Source organism: Opisthocomus hoazin, chromosome 8 (assembly GCF_030867145.1).
Source record: "Opisthocomus hoazin isolate bOpiHoa1 chromosome 8, bOpiHoa1.hap1, whole genome shotgun sequence".
Taxonomy (NCBI): domain Eukaryota; kingdom Metazoa; phylum Chordata; class Aves; order Opisthocomiformes; family Opisthocomidae; genus Opisthocomus; species Opisthocomus hoazin.
In genome coordinates this window covers 20,115,661-20,128,450 of record NC_134421.1, presented here as the reverse complement: position 1 = coordinate 20,128,450, position 12,790 = coordinate 20,115,661, and the positions used below count along the sequence as shown (strand labels likewise).

The window sequence follows — 12,790 nt, the reverse complement described above, 5'->3', positions numbered from 1 at the left end:
CCTCACCCTTTATGTGTTTGTCACCGCTGCAGCTGGCAGGTATTAGTGACAGTTTGCATTGGATGCATGAAGCTGTAACTTCACCTCCAGGCTGTTCCACAGAGTCCCCAGATGCCTGGATTTTGTCTCAAGTCTCTGTATGTCTATGCTGTTTATTTCAAGGGCATAAACTTGGGTTTGGGGAGTGCCTTCTGCTATTCTGCTTCTGCTAGTGTAGTACTCTGGGCCCTGGCTTCTTCTGGAGCAACTAAATGTAACCATAATTAAATTTATTGTTAATCATAAATGCATCATTATTCTCATTTGGGTTTGTGTCACATTTTTCCAGGTGCACATGTTGCTGCTTATTCTTGAACTAGGACCTCAACTTTTGCTATTGGCAAAGATGTGCTGTGGACAATACAGGAATCATATAAATCCAAAACACTTGTATGGCTTCTGCAGCATGGTAAAGTAGGCAGGGCAGAAGGCTGCAGAGCAAGAGTGTGAGACCTTAAAAGTGAAAGAGTAGGTGAAATGAAAAGGTTAGTTTCTGTCACTAATTGAAGTGAGACAAGGGAGAGGGAAGAATCCCCTACTACAGACTTTTCTTCTTTGTTGACACTACAGATGTTCTCTCTTCTTAACTGTTTGCATTTCTTCATTGCTTCTGATTCCTCAGAAGTGAAGGAAACTTGCCAGGGAACCAATTTCATGTCAGCAAAATGACATGAATTTTGGAGTGCTTCTGATGCACTGTTAAGTAATGGTCACCAATGAACATTAATCTATGATTTCCTTGTAAATACTGTTGTTGACTCCAATGAAACTGGGACTCGGTATCTTCCTGGAAATATGCGCTATTTTTCTCAGATTCTCTTCTTGGAACTAATGGAGGAATTGTGTCAGTGTTTCATGAAACAGCAACATGTGGCTTTCTCCAGCAAAAAAAATGAAGTAGGTTACAAATAACTTCTAAATTACTCTTTTTCAACTGGCTGACATGGGCTTGATTTTAATGACACCACACAGGGACTGTTAGATGATGTCGTACTTGTAGTACAGAAAAAAAATGAGATATAAGTTGTTTGCATGTTTAAACATGCTATTTAATGGGCAAAGTTAAGGTACCCTCCAGATACTGGGTCGATCCTGACAGGAAAGGTTGCCATTCCTTGTACCACCGTGAGGTTTGTTGTTGGCTCAGAGGTGCTTCATATGAAAACCACACAACTGCCCTGAGGGGCACAGGCTTGTAGGAGCTGAGGACCAGGCTGCAGAGGCTGCCTGGGTGGCCAGTGGAGGCTGGATGGCAAGAAGGTTGCATTTCACCATTTATATAAGGAGTATCTCCACTGATCTTTCATGGTAACCTCACTTTCCCCTTTCAGACTCTTCTAAAACGTTTACTTCATGTTCTTAGTCTTCTAATCAAGCCTCACTCTTGTCGTCTTTCCCCAGTGCAGTTTTTCCCTATCACGACATATTCACTCAGTATTGCACAGAAATTAACACGATGTTTGAGTCTCGATCAAACTTTCACCAATGCCATAGGATTTTTGGTTTTTTTGGATTTCTTTTATTCTGCTGTGAGACCTAATTTGGGTTGCTAGCTTCTCTGTGGTGTCGATTGCTCGCTCTTGTAAACTAAACATTTATACGATTAGCTGCACGGTATCTTTCAAGGTTTTTTTTATGTAAGTGCCAGTGCCAATCATTTCCACCAACAACAAAGGAGTGGCTGAGAATGGTTAAATTACTTTTAAAATATCTTGCAATATATTTGCATAGGACGAGGACCACAGCAAATCTGAGCTCAGATAATGCAGTCTTTATGATTATGCATTGTTTTTGAGATGGATGTCTGCAAGTGGAAACTTCTCTGATAACTGCAGTTTCACAGTAGTAATAGAAATTTTTTTTGCATTATCATTTTCCAGGTGTCCTTTCAGAGCCAATGAGTTCTCCAGTGCAAGAGGCAGATGTGTCACCTTACACACAGTACAACAGTGTGCCATTTCCCCAAGTTCAGCCTCAGATATCATCGCCGCCTTATTACTCCAACCTAGGCTTCTACCCTCCGCAGCATGAGGAATGGTATTCCCCCGGGATGTACGAGCTCAGGAGAATACCCTCAGAGACCTTTTTCACAAGGGACACAGAGATAATGGATATTCCTGCAGCCAAAAAGCCCAGACTAGGTCACTCCACGGGAAGAGTGAAAGGAGAAGAGCTCTGCGTGGTCTGCGGTGACAAAGCCTCTGGGTACCACTACAATGCTCTTACTTGTGAAGGATGCAAAGGTAGGATGAAATCAATTACAGAATACAATTCAGCTAATAAGCACAGCAGTTACTGAATTGTTATTTTTTTTCTTTCTTCTTCATTTTACCTGAGTCATTAATCGTTTCAGAGATTTACGTTTGGATCTGGTGTACACTACTCTGTATTTTCCCCAAGACAGATTGGCAGTGTCTTCCACCATTCTCCTATGAATATAGAGCACAGCTGGCCAACCTACTGCTCTTAAGCCATCCTTAGCTCCTGGTAAACTGAAGAACAACTTCCGTGTTGGGGGCTTGGCAGCCGGGTTCTGCTGTCTTGGCAGCTGTTGATGCCGATCTCTGCCTGTGGAAGGAACAAAACCCATGGAGGGCCCTGGGAGTTCAGTGCTAGGCTGCCTTACATATCGGCTGTGAACCCAGCCCAAATGCCTCCTCTTATGCACATTGAAAGGAAATGAAAGCTGTCAGCTCCCACCTGCAGACTGTTCCCAGAGAATTTCTTTTCCTCAGCTCCCAAAGGATATGGCAGGTGTCTTCAGGTTTGTGAAATGAAAGGATTTCTAATTCTGGACTTGTTTCTAGGGATAGCCCCTATTCCTAGAGAGGGAGCAAGCTTCTTCAGGAAACAGGTAGTATCTAGGGCAAATACCTTCCTTCTTAGGAGAACAGTATTTACAAGTCAGTGTCAGCATAAATGAGGTATAGAAAATCATTGCCATTATTAGAAACACCTTTGCCAGACATTTTAGCAGAGAGGGACAAAAAGATTATGCTAATGGAATAACTGTTATACCTAAAGAAGGTTACTCTGTGACAGGACTAAGGTACATTACAGAAAGAAAAACAATGCCCCAGTTTTTCATTCTATTCTGTGAATAAATATTACTTCTTATTTCTGTTCTACAGATAAAGGCTAAAGCATGGACATACTGAAGCACTAAAATATCTTAATGTGGAGCTCACTGCCACTGAGAGTGGACTATGAACTAATTTGGGGGTTTTGCTTAACTATTACCTAGGGCACAACAGACCACGCTGATCAACTACTCTAAACATGAATACAGTCAAGGGTCGTACAGTTTATCTCAACAATTCCAATAAATAAGAGATTAGTTTCTTTCTGTCATCCATGTGAATAGTCTCAAAATCAAAAATGTGAATTAACTCATACGAATGCTGTCATCCCAAACCAGATTAAACTCAGTTTTAATGTGAAGACTCCAAGTAATGATACATTTACTCTGTTAGTAAGCTATTCCTACTGTTTATTAACTTAAATGTCTTAGTAATTTTTCAAAGACTTACAATTACAAACTATTGAACTTGTAAACAATGTTTCTAGGAGGGAGGTTAAAACCACCAGGTACATATTCAGACTAAAAAGCATGGTGAAAGGAAATACGTGTTCATCTCTCTACCGATTCAGTTTGAATCACTCTACGTAACCATAATTTTACTGCTTTATTGGGATAATTTATTTTATGTTTTCGCCCTGTTTCATGACTGCAACATCAATTACAAAGAATAGTACCTTTGATCAAACATAGTAAAAGTTGAATTATTTAAGGATAATGCATTCTTTTTCTACAATAAACTTTAGAGGTGATTAAAGTACCAGCTGATTCAGTAAAAAGATATGCTGAGGATAGTAATTATGTTTGACAAGGTGAAGAGGGTAGTATCTTTTGAGACATCTGATCATCCTTGTGTATCTGTGGGATTTTTCACACGGGTATACATTACCCTCAAAGCATGGGGACCAAAGTCAGGCTTGGTCCTTCAGTTGTGCTCTTATCAGTGCGGTAGAAGAGCTATCTCACGTGTCACACATCCAAGTACAAGATTAGCCTTTCTTTTTGGTGACAAGACTTAATTCATGCTCAGTGTCTGTCGCAAATAATACACAGATCCCTTTCTGCAGGACTGGTGCTCACCTTGCAGCACCCCTGCTCCATTGATGCCATGGGCATTCTTAGTCAAAGGGGGAGGCTTTGTTCATATTTTTATAGGATTCAGTCCTCTGTGATTAATATGTTATTTTCGTTTCTTTCTTGGGTAATGCATTCAGGAACATCCTCCATTCTTTCTTTTTTTTTCCTTCTTGGGCAGAAGGAACAATATTAAGATCTTATTTATCATCCCTCATGAGAATGTTAATTTAAAGCTATGGGCAGGAGTATATACATCTACATATTTTTTTAATACATTACCATCCATTAGCAAATAAGTATGAACTATTTCATAAATATTTTACATATTATGCAAAAGCAGATTAAACAGAATGTTTGCTCTCATACAAGATTTGTACTATAAAAAAAGAGAAAAGGCTTCCTTGATCTTTCTCTCACCTCTAATATATCACTTAGGAAATGTTGCCTTGATTAGGAATAGTAGCATCACACTTGTGGTCCATAAAGGATGAGGTAATTCACTGGCATTGCTACAGTATAGTGACCAATAAACAATGCTTTAAAGCCTGCTGCTGTAGAGGTCGTTTCTGAGACAACCTTTGCAGAAAGACATCAAAGACTTTTTGGTATAGCCTTAGTCAGTATAGCGATACTGGGTTTTAAGGGCCATTTTTAGATGTTACAGAACAATTGTGACATAGTATTGCTCCTGTTCAATAAAGCCCCAGAATAAGTTCTGCTGAGAAAAAAGCTAGTTGTGAATTCCCTCCGTGCAGGCTGGTGCTATGAGTTTTTGCAACCTTCAAACCACTCCTGGTAATGCTTGACGTCTCTCATGCCAGACTGAGAATACTCACTGCAAAGGAGGGTCCCAATTTAATCTTCTCGCACTGACATCCACCACGTGGGCATGGGGGGAAGGAACGCTATAGCACGTCTTGATAGTCTGACAGAGCGGAGCAGGTGCATAGTTAGCATTTGTGAACTTCAGAAATTTTTAAATTGAAAAACCAAAAGCAGTTGGCCATGAGGATGGCAAACTGAGATATTTACAAAGCTTTCATCTACATTTTTAACAGCTGTCCTCCTTCAACTTTCATAATTTCCATAAGAAAAATCAGCATCATGAACATTGGAGCTGCTCAAGCCGTAATTAATCATATTCATAACTAGCTAAGACAAGAAAGCAAATTCAACATTTCTAGCCAACATGAGATTTTTGTAATTTGGTAAGATAGATAAAATTTAGACTGTGCCAGAAAAACCTTCAGCGCATTTCTGATTTGTGTCTGAATTTTTGTAAAACTCCATCCGGTATGAAAAGTCACACATAAAATATTTCAGACAGTTTAAGTTCATTTTGAATTATTAGTAAAGAATATATACATAAATTTGACTCATACAAAAAAGCTAATTTCAAAAATTAAGAATTCTGTTCAAGAAGACTATGATTCAAGAGTCACTTCATGAACAAACTGAAGCAAGAATAGGGTTAAAACTACTTTTTGCCAAAAAATTATTTCATTTTTCATTTCACTTTTTTCAAAAACTTTGTTTTCAAGAGAAAAACTGCTTGAATCCTGTTGGTTTCTAGCTTTTTGCATCCCTGGTTTTGTGTTTTTCTTTCACATTCTTATGTACTCAGAAAAGTGTGTTTACTAAAAGTCTTTTTCTCTGATCCTTCACGAAAAAGCAGATAAACACCTTGTGGACAGGGTGAGTGATAGTCATCAGTCGGACTTAGAATGTCATAAATATTTGAGCAAAGATCTTCACCATTTATTGGTATTTAATGCTCATGAATTATAGGATTTAAATTTAACAAATAAAATTCATAAATGATGTAAAGCAGATGCAGTTGCCTTTAACTGACACTGAGAACCTCCAGCTTAAATCCAGGCCTTTCTCTCCCTTCCCTGACCAGTGAATTGTAATGTATTAAACACCACGTGAATGATGAATAAGAATAATGCCTGAGGCTGCTGGAGGTTCTAAGCAATCTGCATTTCAAAAGAGACTGATGCCAGTCATGTGTATTTGTCTGAAAAGAAGCTAATAAAACAGAGGAATAAAATGCCAATAAAAAAAAAAAATAAAAAGCCAATAAAACATGGAGGAGATTTCAAGCAGAAAATACAGCAGATTCAGAGAAATGCCAGATTTTTTAATGACCAGATAGTGGATTTATTTTACTGGTAGCTACACACTGGCACTTGGAAGAGATTAAGCGATTATAATAACGTGGGCCAAAGTTGGGAACTGGTCATCTGACAATGGCAAAATCATCATGTCATCTGTTATCTTGCCTAGATTCAGCGGGACAGTATCTTCACTCAATGCATTCTGAAAAGACACAGACAAACTCTGCAAAGGACAAAAATTCAGGTTCACATCTGAATTTTCCCTGTGATTTGAGTATGGGAACCTGGCTTTTTTCTGGTGCATCAAAGTGCCAGGCTGGAAAATGATGTTGGTTTTATTGTGCCAGCCAGCGGCAATGAGAAAACAAAAGCTTTGTGAATAGCTCTGGTTAATGTAAATTTACACAGAGCTCTAGTTTGAAGTGCACTATAAATCAGTGATGTGCCAGCAGAAGTTCCAAGGAGTCTGTTTCAGAAACCTGCCCTCAGATGAGAAGAAGAACTGAGCTTCCCTCCTATGCCAGAGAGAGTTAATTCCCTCTGTAGTTGATGTTAAATAGTCTTTGCCATACAAAGAATGATGTAAAAATACTGTGATGACACAGTGAGTCAGACTAAAGATTCAGGAAACGTTCAAGTCATGATTGGCAGCAAAGACTCTGTTGTTCTGTGACGACTCTTTATTCAATTACATTTCATATCTTGAGCACTCCATATTTTGCCCATGGTGCCACTCTTGGAGGTGTGCTAGGCAGCGGTCAAATAGGAGACTTAGACAGACTAAGGAAAGGTCCTCTCGATTTCTTGGATCAGTTGCTCTTTGCAGTTACCACTGTGCAATTTTGGAGCGAATTCAGTGACAAGACCAGTAGAACTGCCTGCACAGGTGAAATTAGGTGACTGCTTGGCTCATCACCTGGGCTTCAGCAAGTGAGACTGGAGTATCTTGTAAACAGGGGAGGACATATGTACAATAGGCAGATATGATGCAGCTTCCTCATTAAACTTGGGGGTGAGTAAGCAGACCAATCTGTGGAGCTGCTGCAGGGATGAGTTACTCAACTCTCTGCACATCCTGTACCTCAAGAGACTTAAAAGATATGTGTTTTTTTCACTGTCTATTTGTACAGTATCACCCTACAGCTCTAGTGCTGGTGCTCAACCTGATCCTGGCAGGTTTAAGATTTGGTCTGAATTTTCCCAACATTCATAGTTACAGGACCTTACTTTGGGCTAATGCCTAATGTTTGGGCCCATGATTTATCATGTTGATTTATTAAATTATATGACTTTGATACTGTTGTCAATACAAATATCAATAATATACTCATCCAGGCACTGAAAAAAACTTGCGGTGCAGCAGAACATATGTCATTCAAAAAATTCAATGGAGATGCTGGTGTTCTTAATGTAATTACTTTGCTTCTTTATGTGTTTTCTTCTATCTGTGTCACTGCTGTGTCGTGCAGGGTTCTTCAGAAGAAGCATCACAAAAAATGCAGTATACAAATGTAAAAATGGAGGCAACTGCGAGATGGACATGTACATGAGGAGAAAATGCCAGGAGTGCCGCCTAAGGAAATGCAAGCAAATGGGCATGTTGGCTGAATGTATGTATACAGGTATTTGCATCATACAGTCAGAGTGTGTGGAGAATACATCAAATACTGTATTTGTTTAATAGGGCTGGTTTTAATAATAAAGATATAAAAGATCTTGTCTGGCAGGTAGGAGGCATATTAAAGATGACACAGTGCCTGTGCATCAAATCCTGCTGAAAAAGGCAACTGCATTTATGAGCAACAGGATTTAGTTGGTGGTCAGGGACATAAGGATGTAAGAGCTGAGCAAATGGTGAAGGAAAGTCTGTCCTACACTAGACAACAGCCACTGAGTGGGAAGGAAAAGCAGTCAGGGGAAGCGAGGGTATGGAAGACCCCAGGGGCGAGGAATTCGCAATGTTGTGGAAGCCAGAGTGGGAAAGTCCTGGCGCTTCCCTTTGCTACTCTTTCAGGGGCTCCCCCTGTCAAGTCCTTGCTAGCCAGGTCCACATTTTGGCATTCAAACAATGCCATTCTTGAGAAAAGAGGAGGACTGCCACTAGCAGGAAGTTTCTGTGGACTTGCCAAGTGTATGTTCCCAGACCTCACCCAGCCCTGCTCAGGGCTTAGCCCTTTTTTATAGTCTCATTAGCCTTTCTTACGGCACTACAGATTTCCTTGCCTTGCATATCGGCACGTAGGTAGAACTGTCTCCAGAAATGAAGCTGATGGACTTTAATAATGTTTCATATTAAAGTGAACATTTTACTCAGACTGACAGCTTATAAACTTCATCGAGCTTCATGTTGGATAACTTAGAACAACAGGAATATTGGACTGCAACTTTAAACATTTTGAAACTCCATTTTGAGTAAAAAGTTGGCCAATCAATGATTTTTACAAGCATGCTCCTGAAAACATTCTGTAAACATCTGCTTTTCTGCCTTCCAGGAACAGGGATACAATTTATTTTTCTTGATGGCTCCAATCATTTTAGCATACACACATGTGTGAAAACAATTTAGGTCCATACAGGAAATTAATCTACTTGGAATTTTTAATATACTTCTATCCCTCAATCTGATCAGAAGATGCTATATTAACTGTTGGCTCTGTGAGAAACAATAAGCTCCATCAATGTTTGGAATGCATTGCCAGCATAATGTAATTAATCTTTCATTCTGCAAATTGAACAGGCTACTAAGATCCTGAGATATGACATATTCTCGAGCAATATGTAAATATATGAGCAGACACCATCACTGTGATGACAGCACTCCATGTGTCCCGAAGTGTCAGGGGAAAATAACTCCCCTGCGGTGCTGATCCCAGATCCATTGTTACAAAATTTTGAGGATTCAAAATAGCCTGAGTGACTCAGTATGACAAAAACCAGCCCATTACTGACAAAAATATAGGTCATTGTAAGTAATACTGACTGGGCCCACATGAAACTTTTAAACTGGCCTATCGTTTTCACAAACTGGCATATGTGAAATAAAAGCCAGTGAGTGCCACTGCCATCTGACTCTCTCTCTGCAATGGAAACACTGTGTATCTTGTGTTGCTCATGACTTAACCATGAGCGTGCTCTAATGCACTGCAATGAGGATGTTTGGCAAGGTAGTATTTAATGGCTTTTAAGCAGGAGTGTGCTGAGTATTTGCTTTTAGTTCAAGGCAATCCAGGACAGTAAAACACAAAGCTTCCAGAAGTATAGAGCCTTCATTTGAAAAAATCAGTAGGAAATAAAAGGTTGCCTTGAACTTTGTTTCACTTACTCATTTTGTAGGACTGCAATTGCAAGCTCTGTGGATTCCTTTTTCCCTCTGAACAAGGAGGTAAAGCCTTATAAACATTTATGGCACAGCTACTCAACAATACTACTCCTGCCCTTTATACTCAAACTACAGACAGATCAAAATCTCTAACCATCAATTTCAGTCATTGCTCTCATTTTGATATAAACTGGAAGTTTCTTGGGTGAAATGTCTACCTAGGGAAGACCTAGGTTCTGCCACTCTTCCTGGAAGGTAATACTTATCTAACACCCATTGAAACCTGGCTGCCTATGAGGTAAAAAGTAAAGTCCTGTCTCTCACATGAATTTTCAAGCTTACTTAGATAGAGCCAGAATAAGATATCAAGGGACTACTCGGTAGCAGGAAGCATGACAAAAATGTGTCTTGCTGCTTAAGGCATATGTAAACAAAATTTTCCCTAGGAAGGCAGTAGACCAGATCCTAAGCTGGTAGAAAACATTATAAGCCCATTAACACCACCAAAGGATGCAGTGAATAATTTAGAAAAAGAAATCTATGATGCGGTGCGGCAGCACAAATTACATGGCTCGATACCAATTATTATCTCCATCATTCCTATTCCCCCTTTCAAGGTATTATTTGCAGGTCTTATTTTAATCATGTAAATTTCCTCTTCTCTCAGCGGTTCAGGTAGGTTATTTTATATAGTGCTTAAACAGGAAATTAAAAGCATTCACAACGAAATCCACTGTTTTCATGGTATCTTCCTCCACCATCATATACTCACTGAATGAGCCTCCTTTCCTGCTCTGCATTTTTGAAAGGTGAAGAATGGGAAACTTACTTGAAAGAAGCTAAAAAAAAAAACCCAAAAAACAAAAAAAAAAAAAAAAACAAAAAAGAAAAAAAGTTCTGTGCTGATAGGTTTATTTTTAGATGAATACTTTGCTGTTTACTTTTTCATTTGTGCTTTCTGGCTGTCTTCCACAGGTTGTGTAGGGTACCTGTTGTCCCTTTCTATTGTTAACACAAGCAAATTACTAGTTTTTATGACATCCACCCAAGGCTGCTCCCTGGTTCAAGGTACCGAAAAGTAGACTAGAATATAAAAAACCCCACAAATGCAAAAATCCTTTCATTAGGGCAAGTGAAACTCTGTAGTAAAACCAGGGCTTTATTCAGTCCTCTAATACAATGAAAAGCAAAATAGCAAGCTCAACTAAGTAACATTTTAAATAAATAGGTTTTACAGGTACATTTGCCAGCCTGAGTTACTTTTGAGCCTACATTTTCAGATGATTGTCTATCTGTATAATGACACTGTAATGGCTAATGCCCTGGGGTCCTCTCTTCTGAGAGGGATTTCTGTGCAATGGTTCTGCACTACAGCCATAATATTGCCTAAAGATTACTGAAATCTTCCAGTGCCCTTTGAGTAAGAACAGCTGTGCCTCGATTACTGTTTTGTGTTGGGTGAGGAGCACGCTTTTGATGGCAGTTTTCCAGTTGACCCTATTTATTGCACTTTGGTTCATGTGTGGGAGAACATGACAGGGTTTTGTCTGGGATGAAACTAAACCAAAGACACACTCCAGCATGCTCCCACCACTTACAGGTTTTCTGTCTGTAGGACCAGACTAGAGCTGGTCCAAAATAAGACCCCTAACCTGCACACTGTATAGATGCTGGGTCACCAGCACCAACCATTTTGCTGTGCAGATGGGTTCCTGCTGGGCTAGACTACTCTTTAGTGTGCACTTAGTATGCCTCGTTAGACTCAGATCCGAAGATAATGACATGTTCAGGAAATTATCTGCCCAGGTAAGTGGGTTTGTTGGTGTCAAGGACATTCATGGGCATGTTTATGTACCTATTCAATGCTTGAGACATGTATAAATCCAACTGCTATCTGTTGTATTATGTGTTCTAGGTCTGCTAACAGAAATACAATGCAAATCAAAAAGGCTACGGAAAAATGTTAAACAGCCCCCAGATCAGACAGTCAATGAGGATAATGAAGGTCATGACATGAAACAAGTGACATCTACAACTAAAATATATAGGGTAAGAAAATTCTTGTAATAGTTTGTACAGTAGTGGTGATGTTTAAGCTAAATGTGGTGAGCACAGTGAATACAGAGTACTTGCAAACTCTCTAGAGCTATCTCTACTAATTAAAACTCCATCTCCCACCACATCAAGGAAATACCTTAAGTATAGAAGTAGTTTTGATATTTTTATTCAGAACTCAGTAAAGCATCCATAAAATCCATAAAGTATTTTTTTCTGTGATACATAGGAATATATCATACACGGTAAGGTGTGATATTAAAGTTTCAGCATACCTAGTTATTTGCCAAACATTTATTTATTTCTAATAATAAACCACACAAACGCATACAGTTTAGAAGCATCATACACCTCACTTATATACACTTCTGTAGAAATCTCAGTGACAAGCAAACCTCTTGTCTGCTTGGTCTCCAGCTGTGAGAAATATATGTATAGCTTTTGCCTAGAGCAGGAGATGCCAGGTCATTTCTATGACTGCATTTCATGATGGGCTTTTTTTTTTGCCAGTATAGGAGAAAGTAGAATTTACCCCAGAACAGCAGAACCTTCTTGATTACATCATGGATTCATACAGTAAACAACAAATACCACAGGAGGTGTCAAAAAAACTAGTAAGTACATTGAATTAATTTTTGAAATGCGGATAATGAAGCTGAGGATTACACAGCAGAAAATATTTGTATTCAGCATAAGTAGGCATAGTAAGTAGTAGAGCAAACTATGGGTAAAAGCTTACAGTTAAAACGTGGCAATGGGGGAAGAATTTCTCCCATTCAGTCAACAGTTAGACCACATCTTTCCTTGTCAAACTTACATGTTAAGAAAAAGTTTCAACTCTGGAAATACACTTTTATGCTCAAATCTAACCTTTACTGATTGGAGCTTTGTTTTTTGCGTTGTCAATATAGGCAGTGATTTGAGTTTGACAAAAACCAAGCTTCCTTTCTATAAAGATACCCACCTGGAAGCTTGAAAATACTTCATTTTTTGAACCCAAATTCCCAACATTTTCCAGGTTTGGATTTTTGTTTCATCCCCTCTTCTTTCCTTTTCATCTCCACCTTCTAGAAATCCCTTTTTCCCTTTAAAATCTCCCAG

General features: G+C 39.1%; 1 protein-coding gene across 2 annotated transcripts in view; it reads left to right on the top strand.

Moving 5' to 3' along the window:
- The window catches only part of NR1H4 (nuclear receptor subfamily 1 group H member 4), a 41,027-nt gene that overhangs the window by 14,296 nt on the left and 13,941 nt on the right, over positions 1-12,790 (top strand). The window contains exons 3-6 of one of the 2 annotated variants that reach the window (XM_075427643.1): positions 1,920-2,282; positions 7,785-7,937; positions 11,550-11,683; positions 12,205-12,303. In XM_075427643.1, the coding sequence (XP_075283758.1) occupies positions 1,920-2,282; positions 7,785-7,937; positions 11,550-11,683; positions 12,205-12,303 (749 nt within the window). The remainder of the gene's footprint in view (positions 1-1,919; positions 2,283-7,784; positions 7,938-11,549; positions 11,684-12,204; positions 12,304-12,790) is intronic. The other variant, XM_009940123.2, reaches the window with a different exon arrangement.